The sequence below is a fragment of the Colletotrichum siamense genome, assembly GCF_013390195.1.
Source record: "Colletotrichum siamense strain Cg363 chromosome Unknown KSG_Cg363_contig10, whole genome shotgun sequence".
Taxonomy (NCBI): domain Eukaryota; kingdom Fungi; phylum Ascomycota; class Sordariomycetes; order Glomerellales; family Glomerellaceae; genus Colletotrichum; species Colletotrichum siamense.
In genome coordinates, this window is record NW_023501023.1 from 2,956,226 (window position 1) to 2,979,489 (window position 23,264).

Here is a 23,264-nt window from a genome sequence, read left to right on the forward strand (position 1 = left end):
GCAGACCCATGGAAAGCCATAACAGAAACCCATGTCACTTGGAAGATACGGGTAGAGGTTTCTGGATATATCAAGTAGATCTCGGTATCTGTCTAAATGTTTATACGAGTTCCGTCACATTAACCTTTTCGACGGTATCATATCTTCTCATACCCTTACCTTCGACAACGGTGAGCCCGCGGCAATATGTCTCTCACCGATCTCGAGGGCATGAAGCCCGAGGCAAACATGCCTGAAACGGATATTCAGAGCCTCTCCAAGGGTACTGTCGAGGTCGGTCACACGGACATTGGCTACGACTACTATCTCGAATCCCAAGCCATGGATCCGGCACGTAGAGACGCCATCGCCAAACAGGTTCTGAGAAAGATTGACTTCATTTTGTTGCCCTCGGTATACACCTTCCTTCACCAGGACCACCATCGTAGAAGGCAGAAGCTGATCTGAATTCCTGCAGATGTGTCTCATCTACCTCATGTCTTTCCTCGACAAGCAGACGCTCAACTATGCGAATGCCTATGGCCTCCAGGCCGACCTCGGTCTCGAAGGGCGGGACTATTCCTGGGTGGCCTCGATCACCAACATCGGCTATCTCTTATTCTCCTACCCATCGAGCTGGTGTCTCCAGCGTTTTCCGATCGGAAAGTTCGTCTCGATCATGCTTCTGTGTTGGGGCACATTGCTAGTCGCCACCGTCGGCGCCAAGAACTTTGCTGGTATCATGGCGCTTCGCTTCCTTCTTGGCGGGCTAGAGGCTTGCATTGGCCCGGCATGGATGCTTGTCACATCCATGTTCTGGACTCGGGACGAGCAGCCGTTGAGAATGTGTATCTGGCTAGGCTGCAACGGTATCTCGTTGATGCTTGGCTCGGGGATTTCCTGGGGACTTGGCACGACGACACATACCGCCTTGGCCCCTTGGCAGCTCATCTTTCTGGTATGGACCCTTTCATCGTTTACTTCAATCTCAAAGGTCCATACTAACAGGCTATGACCAGGTCATTGGAGTGATTACTCTGTTTATCGGAGGGATTGCACTTTTCCTATTCCTGTTAAGCCCGGTTGACTTTAAACTCTTTACCCACGAGGAGCGGGTGGTCTCCGTTTGGCGAGTAGCCGACAATCACACGGGCATAAAGCACAGCCAATTCTTACCTTACCAGATGAAGGAAGCTTTCTTAGAGCCTCGCGTATGGTGTGTTGCTCTACAGCAAATCTCCATTGGCATCATCAATGGCAGCCTCACGAACTTCACCAGCGCCCTTCTCAAAGGCTTTGGATACAACTCCATCGAGACATTGAAATGGCAACTGCCCAGCGGGGCATTCCAACTCGTCCCAACTGTCATCCTAGGCTATCTTGCTTCGCGTTACAGGAACATCACCGTTCTCATGAGCGTACTTGCGGGTGTTCCGTCCATCGCAGGAATCATTGGCATCGCGCTCATTCCCCTCGAGCATCCCCTGGCACTGACCGCATGCTGCTGGCTTCTTGGGGTAATTGGCGCTGCGATCATTCTGAATTGGTCCATCGTCGCGGCTAACTTTGCCGGCCACACGAAGCGCATGACGGTCAATGGTGTAAACTTCATCTGTTATGCTGCAGGGAACATCATCGGCCCCTTCATGTTCGATCCCGACGAAGCCCCTCGATACATGTCCGCCATCAAAGCGCTCTGTGGTATGTATTCTAGTTGCATGTTTTTCACGGCCTGTATCGGCGGCTTGATGTGGTGGGAAAACAGAAAGCGCGACGCGCGGCTTGCTGAAATGACAGGGGGCGCGCACGTCAACGCGGGGCATGGCGATACCGAGGTGAACGAGGTTGGCTTCACGGACCGCACCGATAAGGAGAATCCTCATTTCAGATACAAGCTGTGAGATTTGAATCGGGCTTGGAAGCGCATTCAACCATTTTCAGCAGACTTGAGCTTTCATACACCAGGATTACTTCAGTCAATGAATGTAAGGCCAACATATCAATTGCTCTAAATTCCATCTTCAACTTTGTCCTCTGAGATGCTGTTTGAGATGAACACCCCAGTCAACGGACGAGGTTGGTCGGCTACAACGGCCTGAACCCCGCCTCCCCGGCTTATCCTCCGCTTATCATCCCGGATCCAACCCTATCACCCGACCTACCAAATAGGACATCATGCATGCAGCTCGACGGCGCACATCAATGGAACGTGACAATCAACTCCCCGCATAGTTCTGTCTACCCATCGTCTCATTATCTTTTCCGGGGCGGTAATCTTTGTTCCGATAGCTTGTGCCCTCCTTGCGGCCTCTCTGATCTTATCGCCTAGGCGTTGAAGATTAATGTCTGCCAAGACGGGCGAAGATAAGTTGATTGGAGCCGCAGCTGACGTCGTCCGATGAGGAGACGAGATATATCTGCCAAGTGCAGCACACTTACCATGTTGGTTCAGAGGTCCCACCAGCTCGGTCTCGTCCAGCCCTCTGGTCGGCTATTTTGATGTCGCCCCCCGATAGTTGGGGGTTGACTCCGCGGGAATCCTTATCTGGACTGTTGGCTGCCGACCAGGGTATGTGTTGCCTCCGGCATTTGGGGTAGAGTTTGTAGTAGTGATATAAGCCGATCCCAACTATTCGCTCTCAGCCAGGTGACTTTTCGCCAGCACGTCGCTCAGAAGCTGTCATATTGTAAACCTTCCTACCTTCGTCCCTTCTTGTGCGCATTTTCAGGTGTCTGCCTGACCCCGCAACAACCATGGGTTCTCAACCCGAACCTCACGTCGTTGATGAGGAGAAGAAGGTCGCGATTGTGTCTGATGACAATGCGCAATCAGACACCAAGAGTGAAGTGATCGGCGATTCGCATCTGAGTATGATCTCCGGCCCTTTCAACTTTTGACATCCAGTATTGATCAAAGTTCGCAGTCGAGGTCGAGGGCCGCTACACGAAGGAAGAATTCCACAAGTTGAAAAGGAAGATTGACCGCTACCTGCTTCCTCTCATGTGGCTTTGTTATGGTATCCAGCAAACAGACAAGACTGCGTTGGGAACACAAGCCATCTTCGGCTTGCGTGAGGACACCGGTCTGGTGGGCCAGCAGTACTCGTGGTTGACGACCATCTTCTGTACGTGATCGCTCCCCCACATTCCGAAACAAGCCCGGGACAGTACTGACATAGTGGAACTTAGACATCACATACATGGTTTGCGAATTCCCAAGCAATGTCGTCGTCCAACGTTACAAGATGGGTCGAACCCTGTCAATCTACATGATTTGCTGTAAGCCTCATCCGCTCATGCGATATACACCGAGAACGGTTCACTGAAATCCGTCAACAGGGGGCATCATTGTCTTGTGTATCGGGTTTGCTAAAAACTTTACTCACCTCATTGCGCTTCGTGCTCTTCAGGTATGTTGAGACACATTAACGCCAGTTTTCCATTCGCTAATATGAATATTAGGGAGCATTCGAGTGTTGTATCAGCCCGGGATTCATGCTTCTTGTCGGAACGTGGTACAAGACCCGTGAACATGCATCTCGTTCCCTTGTATTCCAGAGTGCCAACGCTGGTTTTGGTGTCATTGCCAGTCTGATCATGTACGCCATTGGTTCCGCAACCCAGGGTAGAGAAGGAGTGCAACCTTGGCGATACATCTCCTACGTAAGTCGACAATCACGAGATGATGCCCGAATAGCAGTACTAACTAGACAGTTTTTGGGAGGTCTTACTACCTTCGTCGGATGCCTTTGCTTGCTTCTTCTCGGCACACCATCGGAGGTGCTTTGGTTAAACAAGGAGGAGAAGGATATGGTGAGTGAACTTTCAAATCGTCAGATGCTATCTTGTCTAACCTCGTGCAGGCAAGCGCTCGTATCAGATCAAACAACACCGGAAACGACAAGACCGCTATTAAGGGCTGGAAGTGGAAGCAAGTCCGCGAGTGTCTCATGGACCCTTGCTTCTGGTTTGCTGGCATGAATGCTTTCCTCAGCTCTGTGCCGAACGGTGGCTTGACTACCTTCGGTAGCATCGTCATCAAATCCTTCGGCTTTAGTGAGCAGCACTTTTTCCAACCTATTCGAGTTGAGATGTTGACTCCCATACAGCCAGCTTGCAGACCATCTTGATCGAGATTCCCCGATCTGTGATGTCAGTCGTCATCTTCATCTGCGTCGGCTTGACCTGCAGCAAGTGGTCCAATCTTCGAATGTTCTTCATGGCCGGCTCCGTCCTTCCGCCGTTTGCAGGATTCTTGGGCATGTCGCTCCTCCCCAACGACCCCGCCATCAAGTGGACCAAGTGGGGTTGCTACTTCATCACGGTTCCCTTCGTGCTTGGTCTTTTCCTTGCCTGGACCCTCATTCCGAGCAACACCGCCGGTCGCACTAAGCGTACCATCACTAGCAGTTTCACCTTCGTTGGATACTGCGTTGGCAACATGGTGGGAAGTCAGATCTTCAAGGAGAAGGACGCGCCGAAGTACACCCCTGGAACTATCGGATGTGCCATTTGCTTCGGGCTTGAATTTGCGCTCATTCTGACCTGGCGCTTTGTCCTGGTCAGAAGAAACAAGAAGAGAGATGCGCAGCAGGCAAACGACGGTCTGACTGCCGAGGAGCGACAGAAGAAGGGCAAGGAGTACGGCGAGGCGGACTACACTGACTTTGAGAACCCCTACGTAAGTACCGCTCTGTCTTCAACTATCTTCGCAACTAACAAAGTCCATAGTTCCGGTACACCTTATAGACATGGATGGAATGTGTGACATTCAGCAGTAGCCATAGCTATCATGGAGGACCTCTGTGTGAGATCGACAAGACAGACTGGTTCCACTTAGATGTCGCAGGCGGGCTGGCGGGGTTTAGATCTAATCAAGATACTATCACAATGATTCCACTAAATTCATCTATTCAATGAAAGAGACAGCTTCCTCGTGATGGCCATGACGAGCGAAATGCAGGTAGTACGCAATGAATGAGTTGGACATGTTCCCTGCAGATCAGCGCTCGTCTTTCAAGGCATCCAACGTCTGACCAGGATGTGCATAATTACATAAACCACCGTACCAAAGCCCAACATGCCAGAAATGACGCCGAAACCCATGAGATATTTCGGAGCATCGTCAGTAGGGAAGAGATATGCGCCATAGATTTGCGCCAAGTTTCCGAGAGCATTCATTAGCGCCAGTGCAATCGCACGAACCTCGGCGTCCATGCTTCCGAAAGTTGAGCTGGCAAAGGACAGAGACATCGCGTTAGAAGCCCACAATCCAGCGGCCATGAGAACAAGCAGAACGTATCGCGCTGTAAAGTTGTACACTACGCAGACGATGATTGAGGTGATCATGCTGAATGCGAGCCAGGCAGCGATGACTAGTCCGCGATGATCGGGTATTTTGTCGCCGAAGTAGCCGGTAATTGCCGTGCAGACGAAAGCAAATGCGTAGATGGGGACCTGGTTTTTGTTAGAAAGCACCAACAACTGGCATCCAATGAGGTGGGTGTACCGTCATGTACTGAGCCTGGACCGTTGATGTAAAGCCAAGTCCATGGACAAGAGTCGGATAGAAATAGGAGAGTGTAGAAGAGCCGACAATCACCTATGTCTTGGTTAGCATGAGGGATCCTAATGACGGCAACCAGGTTGTGAATCTTACCATGTAGCCAAAGATGAACCCCCATGTTCTCCAATCTCTCAGTGCCAACATGAAAGACTTCCCTTTACCGAGCTTCTCATCTGCGTTTCGAACAGTCACATTGTCTTCTTGCAACCTCGCGACCGCAATTTCTCTCTCTCTGGGTGTCAGTCTCGTTGAAGTTGCAGGAAAGTCCAGCAAGATGAAAGCCGAGATGCCGGCCCATCCGATGGTGGCAACACCTTCGACGATGAAGAGCCACCTCCACCCCCGGATCCCGTGTGCCCCTTCCAAGCCACTCGTGATCGCACCAGCAAGCAACCCTCCAAATGCCCCGGAAAGAATTGCTGCAGACATGAAGACGGCAAAACGCCTCGATTGCTCTCCGCGTCGATACCAGGAAGAGATGATGAGAAGAATGCCAGGAGCGAAACCACTCTCCATTATTCCAACAAAGACACGAAGCACGATGAGGTGATGGTATTCCTTGACGACGGACATGATGCATGTGAGGACGCCCCAGAGAGCCATTATGAAGGGAAGATATAGCGACGGTCGGGTTCGGACGAGGATCATGTTGGAGGGAGGTTCGAAGAGGACGTAGCCAACTACACGTTGTCAGAAGACTCATAGCGCTGGGCGTCATAAGTAGGAGATAGAACGCACTGAAGAACACGACCAAGACGATGCTGTATTGAGACGACGAGAGGCCAATGTCGTCGGCCATACCTGCGATCTTGGCATTTCCAATACTGTATCACAGAATCATATGTTAGCTAAGCTGTCCAGTTAAATCATTGGCTGTTGACGTCAAGGGTTTTTGCACTGACTTGGTTCGGTCCATGTATGACAAAAGGTACATCAACCTGAAAGGTGATCGTCAGCATTCTCTCTAGAGTCGCCAGTCACAACCGTGCATCGTATTACCAGATGGTAGGCATCAGGAAGAGGTCGATCTTTTTAACAAGAGCTTTCTCCTCCTCTTCCGTCCAAGTGATTGTCGGGCCGGACGTTTCGATGTGCTCGGGCTGATTCCCAAGTTCCTTCTGGTCGTTCGCCTCCATGCTTGGAGAAGACGACTGTCTTCGAGACACCATCGTGGATAGCGAGTTGGAGTCTTGGCTGCCTCTTATGGATCTTCAATAGAAAGAATGGTAACGTGAAGATATCGAGAAACAGGATGTATTAAGCTGACATTTCGCTTGTAGAAGTGGTGCAAAGATGTACAACAGCTCAATCTTATAGAATGACTTGAAGTGTCGGTGTCCCTGCTTATCCACTGCCTCAGTTGCTGGTGCAGTCCAGAGGCTAGCCAGCCGGTCACTCCGCAAATTCCTTTGTCCTTCCCCGAACCCCTATCCCTTCCTCTCTCCAGCTCTCCACAAAGCGACTAACCACCCCGTGGAGGAATCGTGGGGACCATCCCCAGAGTTGTACTCCCCGGAATTTGGGGTTACCAGGGATGCACCATGAACTTGGATGGTGTGGTTCTCGGATGAGGGGAACCCCATCGGCTGCCCGGGTGAGACACAAATAGCGGGTTGCCTCGACGCGAAGGCCATACTCAGCTATGCCTCGAAGCGAGTCCCCGTCGCCGTCTATGTCGCATCGAATGGAATTCGTAGCACAACCACGCCATGTGACTCCATCTCTTGGAATTGTTTTTCGGCAGTTCTGAGTGGGGAATATGGTCGGATAAGTCCAGCATTCGTGCCGATGTCTGCTAGGAGAATTCCGCTGAAGTCTCGTTGTGTCAACTCGGAGTGGGACCTAGATCTGCACATCGGCATCCGCTACGAGCCAGACAATAAGATATCATAAGTCCTGCACACTGGTATATCATCGTGTTAAATTTCCCTACCAACGTAAACCATTCAGCCTTTCAACGTCCTTTATCAGCCCATCAGAACCCCACAAATCAGCGAAGTCCTCTCTTCACGGTCACATCATCCTGGGTCCTGATAGCCAACATGTCTCCAAGCGCAACCTCAGACTCACAAGCCAACAATGGCGCTGCCTCAACAACACTCCCTGCGGCTGCCCCGCCCTCTTCAACAACCCCGGAGTTCCTCAACACCCAGCCCGGCCCAGACCATGACTGGAAGGTATCGCTGAGAAACAAGGTTGTCGCAATCACCGGTGCCAACAGAGGAATTGGCCTCGGCATCGCTGAAGTCTGCTTAGCCAACGATGCCAAAGTAGTCTACTCTCTGGACCTTTTCGAGCCAGGCGAAGAGTTCCAGGCCGTCCAGAAGGCAAACCCCAAGCGCATCCAATACCTCCACTGCGACGTCACCTCAGAAGAGAGCGTCACATCCGCAATCGATACCATCATCGCCAAAGAGGGCGCCATCCACGGCCTGGTCGCGAACGCTGGCATGACAAAACACCAGCCGGCGCTCGACTTTAGCCGCGCGCAGCTCGAGCAGCTGTTCAACCTCAACGTCTTCGGGGCTTACTTCTGCGCGACCACTGTCGCCAAGCGCTTCATCGAGCTCGGGATCAAGGGTTCGATCGTCTTCACCGCGTCTATGACCTCGTATCGCCCCAACCGCGCGGCGCCGTCAGCGCCGTATGGTGCGACCAAGGGTGCTGTCAGGAACATGACCCACACACTCGCCATGGAGTGGGCGAAGCACGGTATCCGGGTCAACTCGATTTCTCCTGGTTTCGTCAAGACTGCAATGACCTATTTCGTCGACCAGGCCCCTGACTGGAATCTGAAGATGCAGTATTACGGGGGTATGCCCCGGCTAGCCGACCCGAAGGAGCTCGGTGGCGCTTATGTGTATCTGCTGTCGGATGGAGCCTCATACACAACAGGCATTGACATTCCTGTGGCTGGAATTGTTGGTGCCTGGTAGGGAACGGATAGGAAAAGGGGCAGGCGAGAGATATGATAAGGTCATCCACCATAGAATATAGAGGATCTATGACTACTGATATCATTGAGCACCAAGTTCAGTCATCCCCTCGCTGTGCCTCTCTATCGCGACATTCTCCTTGCTGTTCCTGCTCTCTAGGTATTTCTCGGAGTCTTCATTGTGTTCCTCGTGCGACTAGTTCTTGCTGCTCCAGGTCGTCCTTGCGATTCAATTAACGATGATTACCCGCTTCCTTTGTGAGTGAGAAGAGCAGCTCTAATGCTATTCTCTGAGCAGTAGGAAACATACGACCAGCCAAATCAATACAGGCCATTAGGTTCGTGATTGGCAATGTTGTTCTATACAAGACATACAGCAAGAAAAAAGGTCGAGCTGCAATAAGTTGCAAATCCAAGAGCTGCGCGAGGCGCAATCAAGGAGCCAGTTTCACGTGGGGTAGGGGTATCGATGCTAGATTCTTCAGCTTGACTAGAATCCCTCTTTCCATATCCTTTCGAGCTCATCGGTAAGCCCTTTTGATGGAAAGCTGCTGATCGCGACTGCTCGGTTTAATGTTTCGAGTAACTCCGTCTGTTTCTCGCCATTCTGGGCACATTGCCCGACTACATAACCCGTTAGCTCAATTCATCGTACTATCGCAGCACGCAATCTCACCAGCAAACATCACCTGCACATTCAAAAATGCCAGTGCAGGATCATTCTCGTTGCAAGCTTTGGCAACACCACACACACTATGTAGGCTCTCATTGAGAAGCCGCTGTCGTCGCCTGTAGGCGTTTAATCCGCCCGTGGACGGCTGGGCAAGGAGAACCACTGACCGTGCAAAATGATACATCTGCATCGCCCCAGCGTTCCTGGGCGGATGAATCCAGATTGGGTCAAAAACCCCCTTGCCCTGAGTTGCAGCGGGTCCCGGATCTTGACCGACATGATGTATAGACGGGGAAGCTGAGCTCGGGAGGCTCGCTCTAGACACCGAATCCGAGACTGCTCCTCCAGAGATAGGAGTAAAGGAAGCTGGCAGCGCCTCACGCCATTCTTCCAGAGACCGAAGGAGACGGTTCCCGAGGTTCATTCGTTGCTGTAGGTCTTGCATTGAAGAAGACGCATCATACGCGGCGTATGCGACGCACTTTGCAGCAATGAACAACACCCTACTGGCGAGGTCATCTGGGTTTAGCTCCTGCAGTGTCTTCTGGGGCTGGAAGATAGTCAGTGTTCGACGGCCAGATCTGAAGGCCGCCCAAATGTCCTGGCGGATCCACGCCCACCACACTGCTCTCCTGAAACTGTCTGCAGACTCGGCGTTGTTATCTTGCGATCGTTGAATCCAGAACGCTCCTCGGAGGTGGCGTTCCCAATCCCCGTTGTTGGAGGGCCCATTTGAGTCGAACATTTCGTAAGTGCTGATCATTATGGCAGTGGCCAGGATCTCATGTGAGTTGGCATAGGATGGGTATAGCAATGTGTGTGACAGATACTGAAGCGTCTCATAGTAGTACTGGGTTGCCGAGCGAGCCGCTTCTTCTTGTGCTGGGCTGCCAGCAAGAGATGAATCTGCTAGAGGATGGCATTTACCGCCAGAGTTCGAGACTTTAGGATTGGGTCCCAAGGACATGTGTCTAGCAGCGACAGCCAGGATGGATTTGAGAAGTCCGGCGTTACGAACAGCGAGATGGGGGACCATGTTGGAGAAATGCCGCTCAGGATCGAAGAGATCCAAGATCGGTCCCACAACATCGACGTAGTAACGGAAATGAACCAACTCATCATCGGAGAGCTCAATATTGCTGGAGGTGTTCCAGGGGGGAGTAGTGTGGCCCTCGCTTCGACCAAAGATGGGCAGCTGGTCGTCCTGCTCAGTCGGCGACTCTGGCAAGGGGGTCTGTCTCCGAGACAGGGTACTCTCATCAAAGACCCATCTAACCTCGCCATTCGGCAGGCTGTTGAGCCGTTGGATATTGTTGATTGCATCCTGAGCAAGCAAATCGTACCACTCGAAGGGGGATATGTTGAGCAGTGACGTCTGGCTCAGTGCTAGGGGTGAGAAGCCGAGATCCGCATCAGAGACTGCAGCGGGCTGTAAGGCGCTGTTGTCGACGCCGAGTGAGCCGGCCGGGTTGAAGGAGGACACGAAAGGTGCAGTTAAGTCGACCGGGCGAGCGGCCGGTGATGCTGTTGTGTCTGCTGCGGCTGGCGAAGTGGCTAGTGCACTCTCCGCAGGTTCCGTAGTTGGCACAGCATCCTCGACGCTGTCGGCCTCGGCACTTTGATCGGCGTTGGAAATCGTAGAGTCCGCGCGTCGACGAGTCTCTGAGTCGTTCTCGCCGGTGGGAGCTTGGGCATACTGGCAGTCACGGTCTGACTTGGAACACTGGACGCATTTCGGCTTTCCCTCGTCACACTTGATACGCCGCCTCCTACATGTCAAACTGCAGCCAGTATGCATGAATTAGCAATGGAGGACCCCACTTAGCACAAAAAGACACAAACAGAAGAACTCACCATCCTGTGGATGTTCGTAGGCCTCGTGCTCGAGACGGCCGGACTCGTCGCGGTCGACTTTCTTGCCCAGGTGTCGCAACCGAAGAGGCCGTTGACCGTCGTCTGCTGCTTGCGGGTGCCTCCATTGGCCGATCTCGCGTCGAGGATAGTGCCGGTCTTGCGGAGAGTAGAGTCTCTCAACGGAGTAAGGTTCGCTGGGCCTTGTTGGCGACCTGGTAAACATCGAAATCAGTCGATCGCCCGGCTTCGTCTCGAGGCTATTCCAGCCTTTAAGTAAACTGGAATGCGTACTATGTAGTGGAGAGCGGTTTCAGCGCCTCAAATCCCTGCTTCTTTCCCCGCAGTCCCCGCAAACGCGCCAGCAAGTTTAGTGGTCTCAAGCGGCGACATGTTGTATTCATAGTTCAGATGGCGTGTTAACCGGCGGGAGCATACTACGCTAGAATAGTCTGCTGGATCAGTGACAAGCAACAGCGATAGATCATCTTTCGCCGCCTATAGTTTTCGACGCCTTCGCTTCCTATTCCAAGACGCGTACCTGACCGAGTGAAACAAGCTCAGGGAGACATCCAGAGAAGAGACATACTCCCGTTGCAAATTGGATAAGTCATCCCGGGGTGAGCTCTAGAGTCCGACACATTCCCATGGCGAGTGCTTGAAAAGGATCCACAATTGTGGCCTCGACGCGAGGCCTTCCACAACAAAGGCACTGGCTTCGCTTCGTGGCACCTCGCTTCGGGACAGATTCCAGCTTGACCATCATCAACTCAGAACCGTCTTCGGCGTCTTTTCGTTGCGAGTGGTACTGAGCTGCGATAGGGCCATCCCCGCACCAGACTTCTTTCCCCATGGGCGATGATCTGGCGTCGCATCGGACGTTGAACCACAAGCCGCACGACGCGGGGCAATTTGTTTCGCCCTCAGGCGGCATGACAACCACAGACAAAGCAACATGACGTGGGTTTCAACAAGTTATAAGAAAAAGGTTTGTAGCCTCATCATGGGCGAAAAGCTCTTCGAAGATCACCAAAGAAGCACTCGTTGTGCAGCATACTAACACCAGCATCCAACAACATGGCGCCGTCACTTGAGCTCTACGAGAAGGCCACCCAGAATCTGCCCGTGAAGCCGAACGTCACGAACGTTCATGGTGTTCCTGCAGTGACCGACTTTCAATTCGAGAGCTCGGACAAACATGACAGAGTGTTGAAGGTCTTCCGGGCCTTCATCGCTGATCAATGTCAGCAGTTCAATGGCGGTCATCCAGGGTAAGCTACGATGATCATTTGGCTCTTCAATTGGCGACCTTGTCTGACCTTCGGTGTAGCTCCGCCATGGGAATGGCAGCTATTGGCATTGCCCTTTACAAGTATGTCATGAAGTATTCGCCAAGTAACTGCGAGTATTTCAACCGAGATAGATTCGTTCTCTCAAACGGTAGGCCTCTCTTGAATATCCCACTCTGGATCTGATTGCTAATTCAAACAAGGGCATGCCTGCCTTTGGCAATATTTGTTCATGCACCTCATCGGTGTTAAGAGCATGACAGTCGAGCAGCTTAAATCATATCACTCTGACAAGACCGACTCCATTTGTCCCGGCCACCCCGAAATCGAGAATGAAGGCGTCGAAGTCACTACAGGCCCTCTCGGCCAAGGCGTAGCGAACGCGGTGGGCCTTGCGATGGCGACGAAGAACCTCGCGGCAACATACAACAAGCCGGGATTTGAGGTGGTGAACAATATGACCTGGTGTATGATCGGCGACGCATGTCTCCAGGAAGGCGTTGGCCTTGAGGCGGTGTCACTAGCGGGCCATTGGAAGCTCAACAACCTCTGCATTATCTACGACAACAACTCGATCACGTGTGATGGAACAGCGGATGTGGCGAATACGGAAGACATCAACGCCAAAATGAGGGCAACTGGGTGGAATGTGTTGGAGGTCCTTGATGGAAACTCCAACGTTGCCGGTAGGTTACTTTCTTGGGTACGCTTCTTTCATAGACTCGTTGCTGACTCGATAATCTCCAGCCATTGCCAACGCTCTAATTGCTGCGCGAAGCAGCGACCGTCCAACATTCATCAACGTTCGCACAACGATTGGATTCGGCTCACTTAAGGCTGGTGACGCAAAGACACATGGCGCCGCCCTCGGTGTTGATGATGTTGCCAACATCAAGAAGAGCTTCGGTCTGAACCCTGAGGAACACTTCCACATCCCGAAGGACGTCTACGACTTCTTTGCTGACGCCGTTGAGCGTGGCAAAACCTACGAAGCCGACTGGTCTTCCACTGTCCAGAAGTACTCCCAGCAACACCCCGAACTTGCTGCCGAATTCAGGCTCCGCGTGGACGGAAAGATGCCCGACGATTGGACAAAGTACATCCCGAGTCACGACCAGCTCCCGACGGAGCCCACGTCTTCTCGAAAGTCTGCGGGCATTGTCGGCAACCCGCTCGGAGAGAAGATGAGAAACTTCCTGATCGGCACCGCCGACTTGACCCCGTCATGCAATGTCGCATACAACCAAAAGGTTGACTTCCAATCCGTGAGTCCAATCTCTTTTTGCCCGTGATCAAGGACCACTTCTAACCTGCCTTCAGCCCGAGCTTCGAACCGCATGCAACTTGAACGGCGACTACTCCGGACGCTACATCCACTACGGCATCCGCGAACACGCCATGTGCGCAATCTCCAACGGCCTCGCCGCCTTCAGAAAAGGCACATTCCTCCCCGTCACCAGCTCCTTCTTCATGTTCTACCTCTACGCTGCACCCGCCGTCCGCATGGCTGCCCTGCAAGGCCTCCAACAAATCCACATCGCAACCCACGACAGCATCGGCACCGGCGAAGACGGCCCAACGCATCAGCCCATCGCCCTGCCCGCGCTGTATCGCGCGATGCCGAATACGCTCTACATCCGCCCGTGCGACTCGGAAGAAGTGGCCGGCGCCTTCATAACGGCCATCAACGCAACCGAGACGCCCACTATTATTTCTCTGTCGCGTCAGAACCTGACGCAATACCCCCAGCACTCGTCTCGTGACGGCGTTGCCAAGGGTGCGTATGTCTTCGTTGAGAGGGACGACTTTGACGTGACCCTCATCGGTGTGGGCTCAGAAATGGGCTTCACAATGGAGACGAAGGAGCTGTTGGAGAAGGACGGGGTCAAGGCACGTGTGGTGTCATTCCCATGCCCGCGGCTGTTTGAGCAACAGTCGCGCGAATACAAGCAGTCCGTTTTGAAGCCACGGTCGGGCAAGCCGACAGTGGTAATTGAGGCGTATGCGGCAAATGGCTGGGAGAGGTACGCCGATGCTTCGTTCTCGATGCGCCGGTTTGGCAAGAGTCTGCCGTCCAAGGCTGCGTACGACTATTTTGGTTTCAAGGCAACAAGGATGGCGCCTAAGATTAAGGAACTTGTGGATGAAGTTAAGAGAGATGGTATTGAGGTTCTTCGGGGTGATTTTAGAGACTTGAATGGTCCGTTGGGGGTTAGATTTGAGCATTAAGCAGACTTACAGAATCTTACAAGCAATGATGGGGCTTCGTTAGAAACGCACCTCTGTTGACCATCCTAAATGAGTTCTTCTACCAATCCAACGGTTCGGGTCTTTCCGAGTTGGACAATGTAAAAACATGAGAACAAAAAATAGTGGGTAGTACACTCCGTTGCGTTAACAGCGTCCACCCCGCAGTTTTTAGCCCGAAAAAGGTAAAAAAAGGGGCTTTTTACCGAAAAACTACTAAATCGCCCTAAACTTTATATACTAATACCTCTATACGTACGTAATATATATAAATAAAAAATATATTAATTAATAGCCCTTAATTAGGTAATTATAACGATATCTTTCTTATTCTCACGTATTATGTACGTATAGAGTTAGCTAAGTGTGAAGTTAAAGCTGATTTTAAGGGGTTTTTAAGTAGATAGTTTAACGTAATATACTAGGGGTTTCGTTTTTTCTTTTTAGCGTTACGTTTAGTGTCCGCTAGCTTAAAAGCCCCTTAAACTTCACACTTTAATAGCTCTATATATACGTAGTATATATAAATAAAAAAGATATTATTATAATCACCTAATTAAAGGCTATTAATTAATATTTTTTTATTCTTACGTATTACGTATATATAGAGTTATTAAAGTGTGAAGTTTAGGGGGTTTTTAGGCTAGCGGAAAATTTTCCTTCCAGGTCAAAGTCGGGGGCGGACGCCGTCAACGCAACGGAGTGTAAGAATCATGTCTACGCAGAAGGTTTCATGATTTCGAGGCGGTAAATAAAAACGTAAACACTCAAATGATTTATCATATTGATAACAATTTATAAGTAAATTTATCTCACTGATCTCCGCCACTTTTTTGAGGATTAGGTTATACTATTTAGAAGTCTTATAACTAATGGATATCCTCCGTCAGATAGCTAGGATGGCTTATATCTAACCTTTCTATTTTTGCTTCTGTCCATATTACTTCCGTAGTCAGTTGATCTATCCCATAGTTCTTCCGCTTCCCAAGCGAGTCCCTGTTGCTCCCGTGTTTCTGTAGTACAAATGTCCTGTCCTAGCCGCCCAACGCCCAAGTAGGTCGGTCATGTGTTATCCTTGCATACGGGTCGCAACATAGGGGCCTCTGCAGGTACACGAGCATGGATTTAGTATGAAAGATGACTGCATATCGGCAGTGCATATCGGCAGTGCAGGCACAAAACGGCGTGAAACATTAGCTGAAGTAAAACAAGCTGAAACCAAAATCTCGTAAACAGTATCCCTTTCAAGGTCATGTACGCACGTAATTCCCGTACCGAATACCCAGTCTTTCCCAAAATGGAACAATCTTCAAATCCTTACTGGCTCATAGCATTGACAGTAACACGTCAATCGGCTTGCTCTAGGGGTTGGTTGCTTTTAAACGTAGTACACGTAGTACAGACGCCTTCATGCATCGCCCACCTGTACAAACATGACCGCAGCAGGTTCGTCAACGTAAACATGATGTGGTGCCTCAAAGACTATAGTTTGGCAGCATCTCGATCACATCACACAGATGGTTTCTGCCTGGGTGCGCGCCTTCCATGGGTTTCTAGGCTCAGTCGAATTCGCCTCGCCCAGGCTGCAATGAATGGTGCTGCGTTACACGATATTCTTCCAAGAGCTTGGCGGCAGACACCTTCGAAAGCATTCCAGGTCTTGGTGAGACAACAGGTTCTGATATACTACTCCGAATCCTAGATTAAAGTCGCCTGGTTGTCACTTGAGGCATTCTGCTCTTTCCTCCTAACAAACTTGCGCTTTCAACAATCAATTCTTTATTTGGGAAATCCCCATTCAACACTCACAATGGCAAGCCAGAACGAGATTCGGGGCCCAGCTTCTTTGGTTTCCGCAAGCTCGCCCAAGAGTGATCGTAGAGGATCGATGATCGTTGTCGACGACGGTTCCACCGGGAGCTACTCCCGAACTGCAGACTCCACAGTGCCACTCGAAAACGAAGCTCAAGATGATCAGGGTGATTCTTCTGTCGAAGATCAGCAAAGCGCAAAGACGTACACTCGCATCGCCACAGAAGATGACAATGTCAGCGAGGTCGCGTATCAAAGGAAGCCTGTCAGCATATGGACTATTCTGACAGACTGTGCGGTCGTCATCTTACCTTTGATTATCCTGGCCTTTCTTCTTGTGGTGTCGCGACTTAATGGTTCGGATTCCAACGCCACGTCGTATCAAACTTGGCAGAATGGTATCACCCTGGTAAGATACTCATCGTCCCCAAGCGTCATGCTGGGCCATTGCAGCTCCCTACTTAACAAACTGCTACCTCTGTAAATACAAATAGTAAAGTACTAACTTGTGAGATAGCTGGGTACTTTGTTCTCCATATTGTTCGCATCCGTTGTCGGCCGGCTGATGTCTGAGTACGCTCGCTGGAAGCTTGAAAGAGGCGCGACTTTAGGCTCTCTCGAACAACTTATGGGGAGTCGCACTGTCGGCGGAGCAATCCAAACTTGGTTTCACTTTCCTACGTTCCTCGGCTCTGGATTAGTCCTCCTCTGGGCGTTCTCACCCCTAGGAGCTCAGGCAATTCTCAGGATACTCTCGTCACAACCTCATCCTAACGTCACACCGACAAACATCACATATTACAACAGTCTTGCTTCGAATAGATTTTCGAGTCTTCGTGTAAGGGGTCGTAACGAAGCTAACACTGCCCGCAATGTTATTTCGTACTTTTCAACACTTTACACCACAGTAATCACAATGCCCTCAACTATCAAACAAGACGCAATGGACCTTTGGGGGAATGTTAAAATTCCTATCTTATCAGATGCGGCCTCTAATGACTGGCAACACACAACCGACGTCGTTGGTGAAATTCATTATTCGGCTCTTGTCGGCGTCCCTGTTCGACACAATGACCTTGGTAATACGACATTTTCTCTCGAATCCTCTTACATGTTTCTTGAGTGTTCGAACATTACTCGAGTCCGTGGGCCATCGTACATCAAGTTTCAAGCTATCAGAAGCGATGATCTATGGAGAGCCGCGCGCATCGGAGATGTGCACACTGACGAGTATGTTCCTGGTCCTCCAAACGGAACCTGGCACGGATATCCCTACGGGAGAAACGCCTCACAAACAACCAATGTCGGCCTTAGTGAGGGAAATGCTTCATGGGCAATTGCTCTTGACACATTTGTGGACTCCTTCTGGTCCAACGAATCAATTCAGACACAGAGACTTCAGGAGGACTACGGTTTTCACGAAAGGTCCCCAGTCCAGGGTAGTCCGGCAATTTTCGACAACGAGACAGACATAGAAGTGCATCCAGCGAGACTTCTGGTTCAACTGCAATTCCCTCGCGATTCTGCAATGACTGAACCACCTCCCCGTATGGAAGTAACGTGCAACGTCTCACAGAGATATGTCGAGTCCAGTGTCAATTGTTCCCGATCAAATCACCAAAGATCTTGCAGGGTTATTAGCCAGCGACCGTCTCAGAAACCGAACGCCTCAGAGTCCATATCGCATCTTTCCTTCCCACGAACTTTTGCATATATCTCACAGTATTTGCCGACCATGGAGAGCAACGAAATGTCTGTCTACTACCTCCAGGATCCGAGTTTCGTAAACATGTCAGGGTCGGGAACATCAGGCAAGCCACTAGCTACGCTGGATGGAGTTGAAGATGAAACCATCGGAATACGGCTCAGTCAGCTCCTCAACACATATTTAGCGATAGCCCAGCTCTCAGCGGCGGTGGCGGGAGAATGGATGGATATTAATGGCGCAGCACTTGAACCGAATATCACCTTAGCCGAGAATACGACAACTATGGTAGAGCTGTATGTGGTTTCGAAGATTTGGATGGGATGGTGTATTGTCTCCTGTGTGGTGCTTTTGACCGCTGGCATTTCCAGCGTCATTTTCACTCATTTGACATATGGACCGGAGGTCCTTGGCTACGTTTCAGCGGCTGTGCGAACTTCCAAACTCGTAGATGTGCCGCCCCAAAGCGACTGGTCAAATGGATTGGATCTAAGTAAAGAGATGGCACTGAAACGTGTCAGATATGGATTTGCTCATCCGGTAGCGAGCGGGAAACACGTTGTCGGCATCGGGCTGGAAGAAAATACGGAAAAAGTGCGCAGTCACATATGCAGGAATAAGGAGGCGGAGTGAATGACGAATGCTTTTCTTGTAAATTTATGGGGTTGATATCGCGATGTCTAGGCTTTTCAGCTGGGTGAAGCAACCAGTGGTAGTATTAATACTAATCAACTCGTTTATCGAGGCGGCTGGTCTAGGCTCACGGGGTTATCTGCCTGTCCAGATTAACTGATATTCTAGAGGGCTAGCTGTTTCATCGCTTGAACAGGTTAGGAACCTATTCATGCAATAGTTAGTATATTTAGTTACAGTTCAAGCGGGTTTGGCTGCTTTGTAGGCCGTATTCTAATAGTAGGTGCTCTTCAGCTATATAAATATATCACCTATGTCGGTAAGAACGCTAGCTGGATTAGGCTGAAAAGCCTTGCCCAATCAGTGAGACAACCATTATTCATAATGCACAATGCCCAACGCCATTCATGAAGTCCCAGGATATCTAAGAAAAACACATTTACCACTGCGTCTCCATCCACCTAACCATCTTCTCAACTAGCCCGCTCCCCACAACATCCCATCCTTCTCCAACAGCAGGACTCCTCTCCCCTGTCCGCTGCGTCTCAAACACCAGCCCCTCGCGGCCAGGCCTATCGTTGTCATACTTCTCCTCAAAGAAGCGCAGCAGCTTGTACGTCGGGTTCCGCTCCGGGTCGGGGTCGGAGTCGCGCAAGCGGCGCACCCACTCGCGCTGCGAGACGATCTGGAATTCGAGCCCGGCGGCGCGGAGGGCGCGTAGGAAGTCGAAGGTCCAGTGGAAGAGCGTCGGGTTCTGGACCTGGTAGACGAGGCTGAGGTCCGCGTCGTCGGGGGAGGCCGGGGGCGCGCCACAAGAGGAGCAGCGCGTACCGGTGAGGTTGGCGAGTTGGAGGACTGCGAGGGCCATTTTGTCTGCGGGCATCCATGACGGGGTCTGTGAATCTCGTCAGTATGGACTTTCTTCTTATCATTGTAATGGTATAACTTACCTCGTCAAGAGCAGGCAGCGCCTTAATCACCTTGGCGCTGCGGATCATCAACGGAATCGCCTCCGTCTGGTTCCACACACCACCCTTGGAATCGCCCACGATCTGCCCCAAACGCAGCACACGCGCCGTCATCCCGGTCTTGGTCGCCGCCGCCTTGACGACATGCTCCGTGACGACCTTGGACCGCGCATAGCCCATGTTCTGCGCATGCTCCAGATTCTCCACGTACGTCTCCTTCACTCGCGCAGGGATGGGCGTCCCCGCGGCCGCCGAGATGGACGAGCAGAAGTAGAACCGCGCCGGGTTAACCGTCTCGGTGCCGAGGCAGAAGTTGAGCAGATTATGCACGCCGCGGATGTGCTGCGCCTCGAAGCTCGCGACACCGAGGTTGAAGTTGACGGCCCAGGCGGAGTGGATGACGGTCGTGAGCGACTTGCGCAGCTCGGCAGCGGCTTCGGGGGTGAGGCCGAGGTCAGCTTGACCCAGGTTCGTGGGAAGGTACTTCACCTTGGCCTTCTCGGCGTCGGAGAGGACAAGGCCCTTGGGGGTGAGAGAGGCAAGCACGCGGGATTCGGCTTCGGAGGGGGACGAGGCGCGGGCTAGGCAGTAGACGGTCTTGACGTAGGGCTGGCGCACGACCTGGGCGAGGAGATGTGCGCCAAGAGAGCCGGTGGCGCCGGTAAGGACGACAGTCTCGCCGTCCGGGGTGATGCTGCCGGGCTTACGCTCGCTGAAGTCGGAGTACTTGGCGATGAGCTTCTTCATCACCTCGATCTCGTCCTCGGCCTCGGCGGCCTCGCCGGTGCGGAGGGAGTGGACATGTTTGGCGAGGGCGACGACGTTGGGGAACTCGAAGACGACATTCTGGCCGAGGGTCTTGCCGCCGAGGTTGACGCCACGCTGGATGTGGCCGCGGGCCGTGCTGGCCTGGAGGCTGTCGACGCCGGCCTCGAAGAAGTCGGTTTCCTTCTGCAGGGCCTCGAAGCCGAGCTTGCTGCGGAAGAGGTCGAGGAGGTGGTCCTCCAGCTGGGGCAGGTCGAGTGTGACGAGCTCGCCGCCGGCGACGTCGTCCGTAGGGGCCTCGAATCGGCGGTAGACGTCTTCGATGAGGTCGGCGAACTGCTTGTAGAAGGCGGCGCGGATGACGGTGCCCTTGTCGGTGCGGGGGTATTCCGTGCCGATGTCGACGACCTCGATCATCTCCGGGGAGACGCGGCCGAACGCCTCGGCGCGCGCGTTGGCCTGCTCAATGACCGGGCTGAGGGTCTTGAGGATCTCCTCCTTGGACAGGTCCTTGGCGTTCTCGCTGGGGATAATGATCAGGCCGGGGATGGACTTGCCGACGCCGAAGACGACGACCTCCTGGACGAGCTCGTGCTCGCGGATGTGGTTCTCGTAGGGGATGGGGAGGACCTTCTCGCCGTTGACGAGGGTGACGCGGTCATCGAGACGGCCGAGGTAGCGCCAGGCGTCGGGGATGGTAGGATGCGGGACGAAGGTATCGCGGGTGCGGTATGAGTTGGGGGCCGGGTCGTCCGAGTTGGACATGACCTTTGACGGGAGGCCATCGAGAACGACGCACTCGTAGACGTCACCTGCGATGGGGATCATGCGCAGCCAGGGCTTGGCCGACGCGAGGGGGCGCATGTAGTTCCAGTATTTGTCTCCGGGCTCACGGAACGAGGTCATGAGCTGGCCCATCTCTGTTGCGCCATAGTGTCCAACGAGATACACGCCCTCCTCGACGAGACGGTCACCCAAGTCATCGGGACAACTGCTGCCGCCGTACAGCACCAGCTTGAGCTTCTTCAGCGCCTCAATTCCGCCCTCGGTCTCTGCGAGCAGCTTCAACGCGTACGGCACGCAGTGTAAACTCCCCGGCTCCGTCGCGGCCATGGCCTTCACCAGCGTGGTTCCCGACAGCGGCAGGTTGGCGTTGTAGATGGCGATCCTGTGTCCCGCGACGATGGCGCGGAAGAGCGTCGAGATACCGTGGTTGTGGAACAGTGGCAACGTCAGGAACGCACGGTAGGGGATGCCACTCGAGTAGTTGGAGACGCAGGCGGCGTGCGTCTGGAAAATGGGCTTGGGCAGCCCCGTCGAGCCGGACGAGTGCACGATGAAGGAAATGCGCTGGGAAGCGTTGGGGTGCGAGAAGATGGGGAAACGGTCGCCTGAGGGCGCAGGGAGGTCGTAGTCGACCCTGTCAAGAATGCTGAACGATGAGATGGGGTATTGCTCGCTGATTTCGGAGGCTATGCTGCTGTAGCGGTCTGATATGACGATGCGGTTGCAGTTCGTCTTCTTGAGAAGGTTGACGTAAGCCTCGGGGGAGAGACGCGTTGAGAGGTAGAGTACGGCAAAGCCCATCCTTGACAGGGCAAACATGGTGACTACATAGTTGATGTCTGAGTTGGCAAGAAGCGCGATAACCTCTGCTTGGGCTGAGTTTGGGTTCTAATCATGGTGAGTATGAGAGACGTCGGGGATAGTCTCGATGAGACAATGTAAATGCATACCTCTGGGAGAAGCCCAGCTTGGGCATATTTGCGCGCGGCTTCATCGGCAAACCGATCAAGGTCCTTGGCGGTGTAGTTGACATAATCATCTCTTCCACGAGCCGTTGCCGGGTATGCCAGAACATCGACATCTGGTGCCTCTTCTACCCTTCTCAAAAGCAGGTCTGTGACAGTCCTGGGCTGCTCGACGGGCTTGACAGTCTCGACGATCTCGACGGTCGGCTTCTCAGAAGAGAGGAGTGACCTCGCCGCGACGCCTTCTGTGTGAATTGCCATGGCTGACAAGCTGGGGTATGGGAATGAGGGAGGTAAGTCAGAGGGGATGGGTCAGAATGAGCTCAATCGGGAATCATGCAACTGAATGAAATCAAGAGAGAATGTGAGCCGGTATTAAAGTCTTCAACATTGAGTTGCCAGCGTGCTCATCCAATTCATCCGCGGCGCAATAGTGACTTGAAGACGGTTTTGGAGAACAGAGCCAGAGCCCAGAAGCAAGCCTCTAATATCCTTTCACCATCTTCTGCACATCCAGGCAGCCCCCATGTCCTTTCCCATGTTCGTCTGGTTCTAGCAAACACGCACTTCCGTCCCTCCTGTTCGCGGTGCTTTGCAGCTAGACAGCCACCTAACCCAAACACCCTCGCCCCCGGTGGCAATGGAAAATTACCGTCCGCGCCTGTTCTGTGCCTATGCTGCTCACAGCAATCTCTCAAAGGGTCACGGGTGCGTGCCGAGACAACCGACGGAAAAGCACACCGGGCCCTTTGAGACACGGAAAAGCACCACACCGGCTACCGGCCGAGACGCACGGGCCAATTCCGGAGAGCCATGTGCCGGTGACTTTCACCCCCTTCCCGTCGTCCCGTTGCCCTCCTCCGAGTCGATCGGATCGGAAGCTGGTAGTATTTCCGACTGATGTCTGGGTGTTTGTGGAGGAATCCGCCGAGTTGTCAGAACACGCGGGGAGATGTGCGGGGGGAGTCGGACGATGTTGCTGTTGGAGGGGCACAGTTGCGGGGTTTCGCCAGTTGGAGGAGAGGGGTATCATTGTTTATTATGAGAAGGCTTCTGGCCATCGCGCGCGGAGAGACGGGCATGAATGAAA

At 52.5% G+C, this 23,264-nt stretch overlaps 7 protein-coding genes across 7 annotated transcripts; 4 read left to right on the plus strand and 3 right to left on the minus strand.

The window, feature by feature from the left end:
• Positions 1-186: 186 nt before the first annotated feature.
• Positions 187-1,880, plus strand: CGCS363_v014682 (putative transporter; the record flags this gene model as incomplete). The annotated part of the gene is made up of 4 exons (XM_036646531.1): positions 187-393; positions 458-937; positions 999-1,680; positions 1,777-1,880. 4 exons carry the CDS (start codon positions 187-189, stop codon positions 1,878-1,880), a joined length of 1,473 nt encoding a protein of 490 aa, XP_036488702.1.
• An 853-nt stretch (positions 1,881-2,733) lies between these two features.
• Positions 2,734-4,728, plus strand: CGCS363_v014683 (putative transporter; the record flags this gene model as incomplete). The annotated part of the gene is made up of 9 exons (XM_036646532.1): positions 2,734-2,848; positions 2,904-3,104; positions 3,169-3,258; positions 3,319-3,389; positions 3,442-3,642; positions 3,694-3,792; positions 3,843-4,035; positions 4,089-4,660; positions 4,711-4,728. 9 exons carry the CDS (start codon positions 2,734-2,736, stop codon positions 4,726-4,728), a joined length of 1,560 nt encoding a protein of 519 aa, XP_036488701.1.
• Positions 4,729-4,888: 160 nt separating this feature from the next.
• On the minus strand, positions 4,889-6,681 carry prlL-11 (MFS transporter prlL; the record flags this gene model as incomplete). Its single annotated transcript, XM_036646533.1, has 7 exons — positions 4,889-4,974; positions 5,049-5,436; positions 5,489-5,581; positions 5,639-6,225; positions 6,284-6,369; positions 6,448-6,483; positions 6,545-6,681. The coding sequence occupies 7 exons, from the start codon at positions 6,679-6,681 to the stop codon at positions 4,889-4,891; spliced, it is 1,413 nt and encodes a 470-aa protein (XP_036488696.1).
• Positions 6,682-7,587: 906 nt separating this feature from the next.
• Positions 7,588-8,481, plus strand: mtdH (NADP-dependent mannitol dehydrogenase; the record flags this gene model as incomplete). The annotated part of the gene is made up of 1 exon (XM_036646534.1): positions 7,588-8,481. One exon carries the CDS (start codon positions 7,588-7,590, stop codon positions 8,479-8,481), a length of 894 nt encoding a protein of 297 aa, XP_036488695.1.
• Positions 8,482-8,970: 489 nt separating this feature from the next.
• On the minus strand, positions 8,971-11,132 carry CGCS363_v014686 (Transcriptional regulatory protein moc3; the record flags this gene model as incomplete). The annotated part of the gene is made up of 3 exons (XM_036646535.1): positions 8,971-9,104; positions 9,157-10,934; positions 11,008-11,132. 3 exons carry the CDS (start codon positions 11,130-11,132, stop codon positions 8,971-8,973), a joined length of 2,037 nt encoding a protein of 678 aa, XP_036488698.1.
• Positions 11,133-12,081: 949 nt separating this feature from the next.
• Positions 12,082-14,522, plus strand: DAS1-0 (Dihydroxyacetone synthase; the record flags this gene model as incomplete). The annotated part of the gene is made up of 5 exons (XM_036646536.1): positions 12,082-12,275; positions 12,335-12,444; positions 12,497-12,979; positions 13,041-13,558; positions 13,614-14,522. 5 exons carry the CDS (start codon positions 12,082-12,084, stop codon positions 14,520-14,522), a joined length of 2,214 nt encoding a protein of 737 aa, XP_036488697.1.
• A 4,607-nt stretch (positions 14,523-19,129) lies between these two features.
• CGCS363_v014688 (Adenylate-forming reductase Nps11) lies at positions 19,130-22,435 on the minus strand (the record flags this gene model as incomplete). The annotated part of the gene is made up of 3 exons (XM_036646537.1): positions 19,130-19,585; positions 19,641-22,097; positions 22,160-22,435. The coding sequence occupies 3 exons, from the start codon at positions 22,433-22,435 to the stop codon at positions 19,130-19,132; spliced, it is 3,189 nt and encodes a 1,062-aa protein (XP_036488703.1).
• Positions 22,436-23,264: the final 829 nt, after the last annotated feature.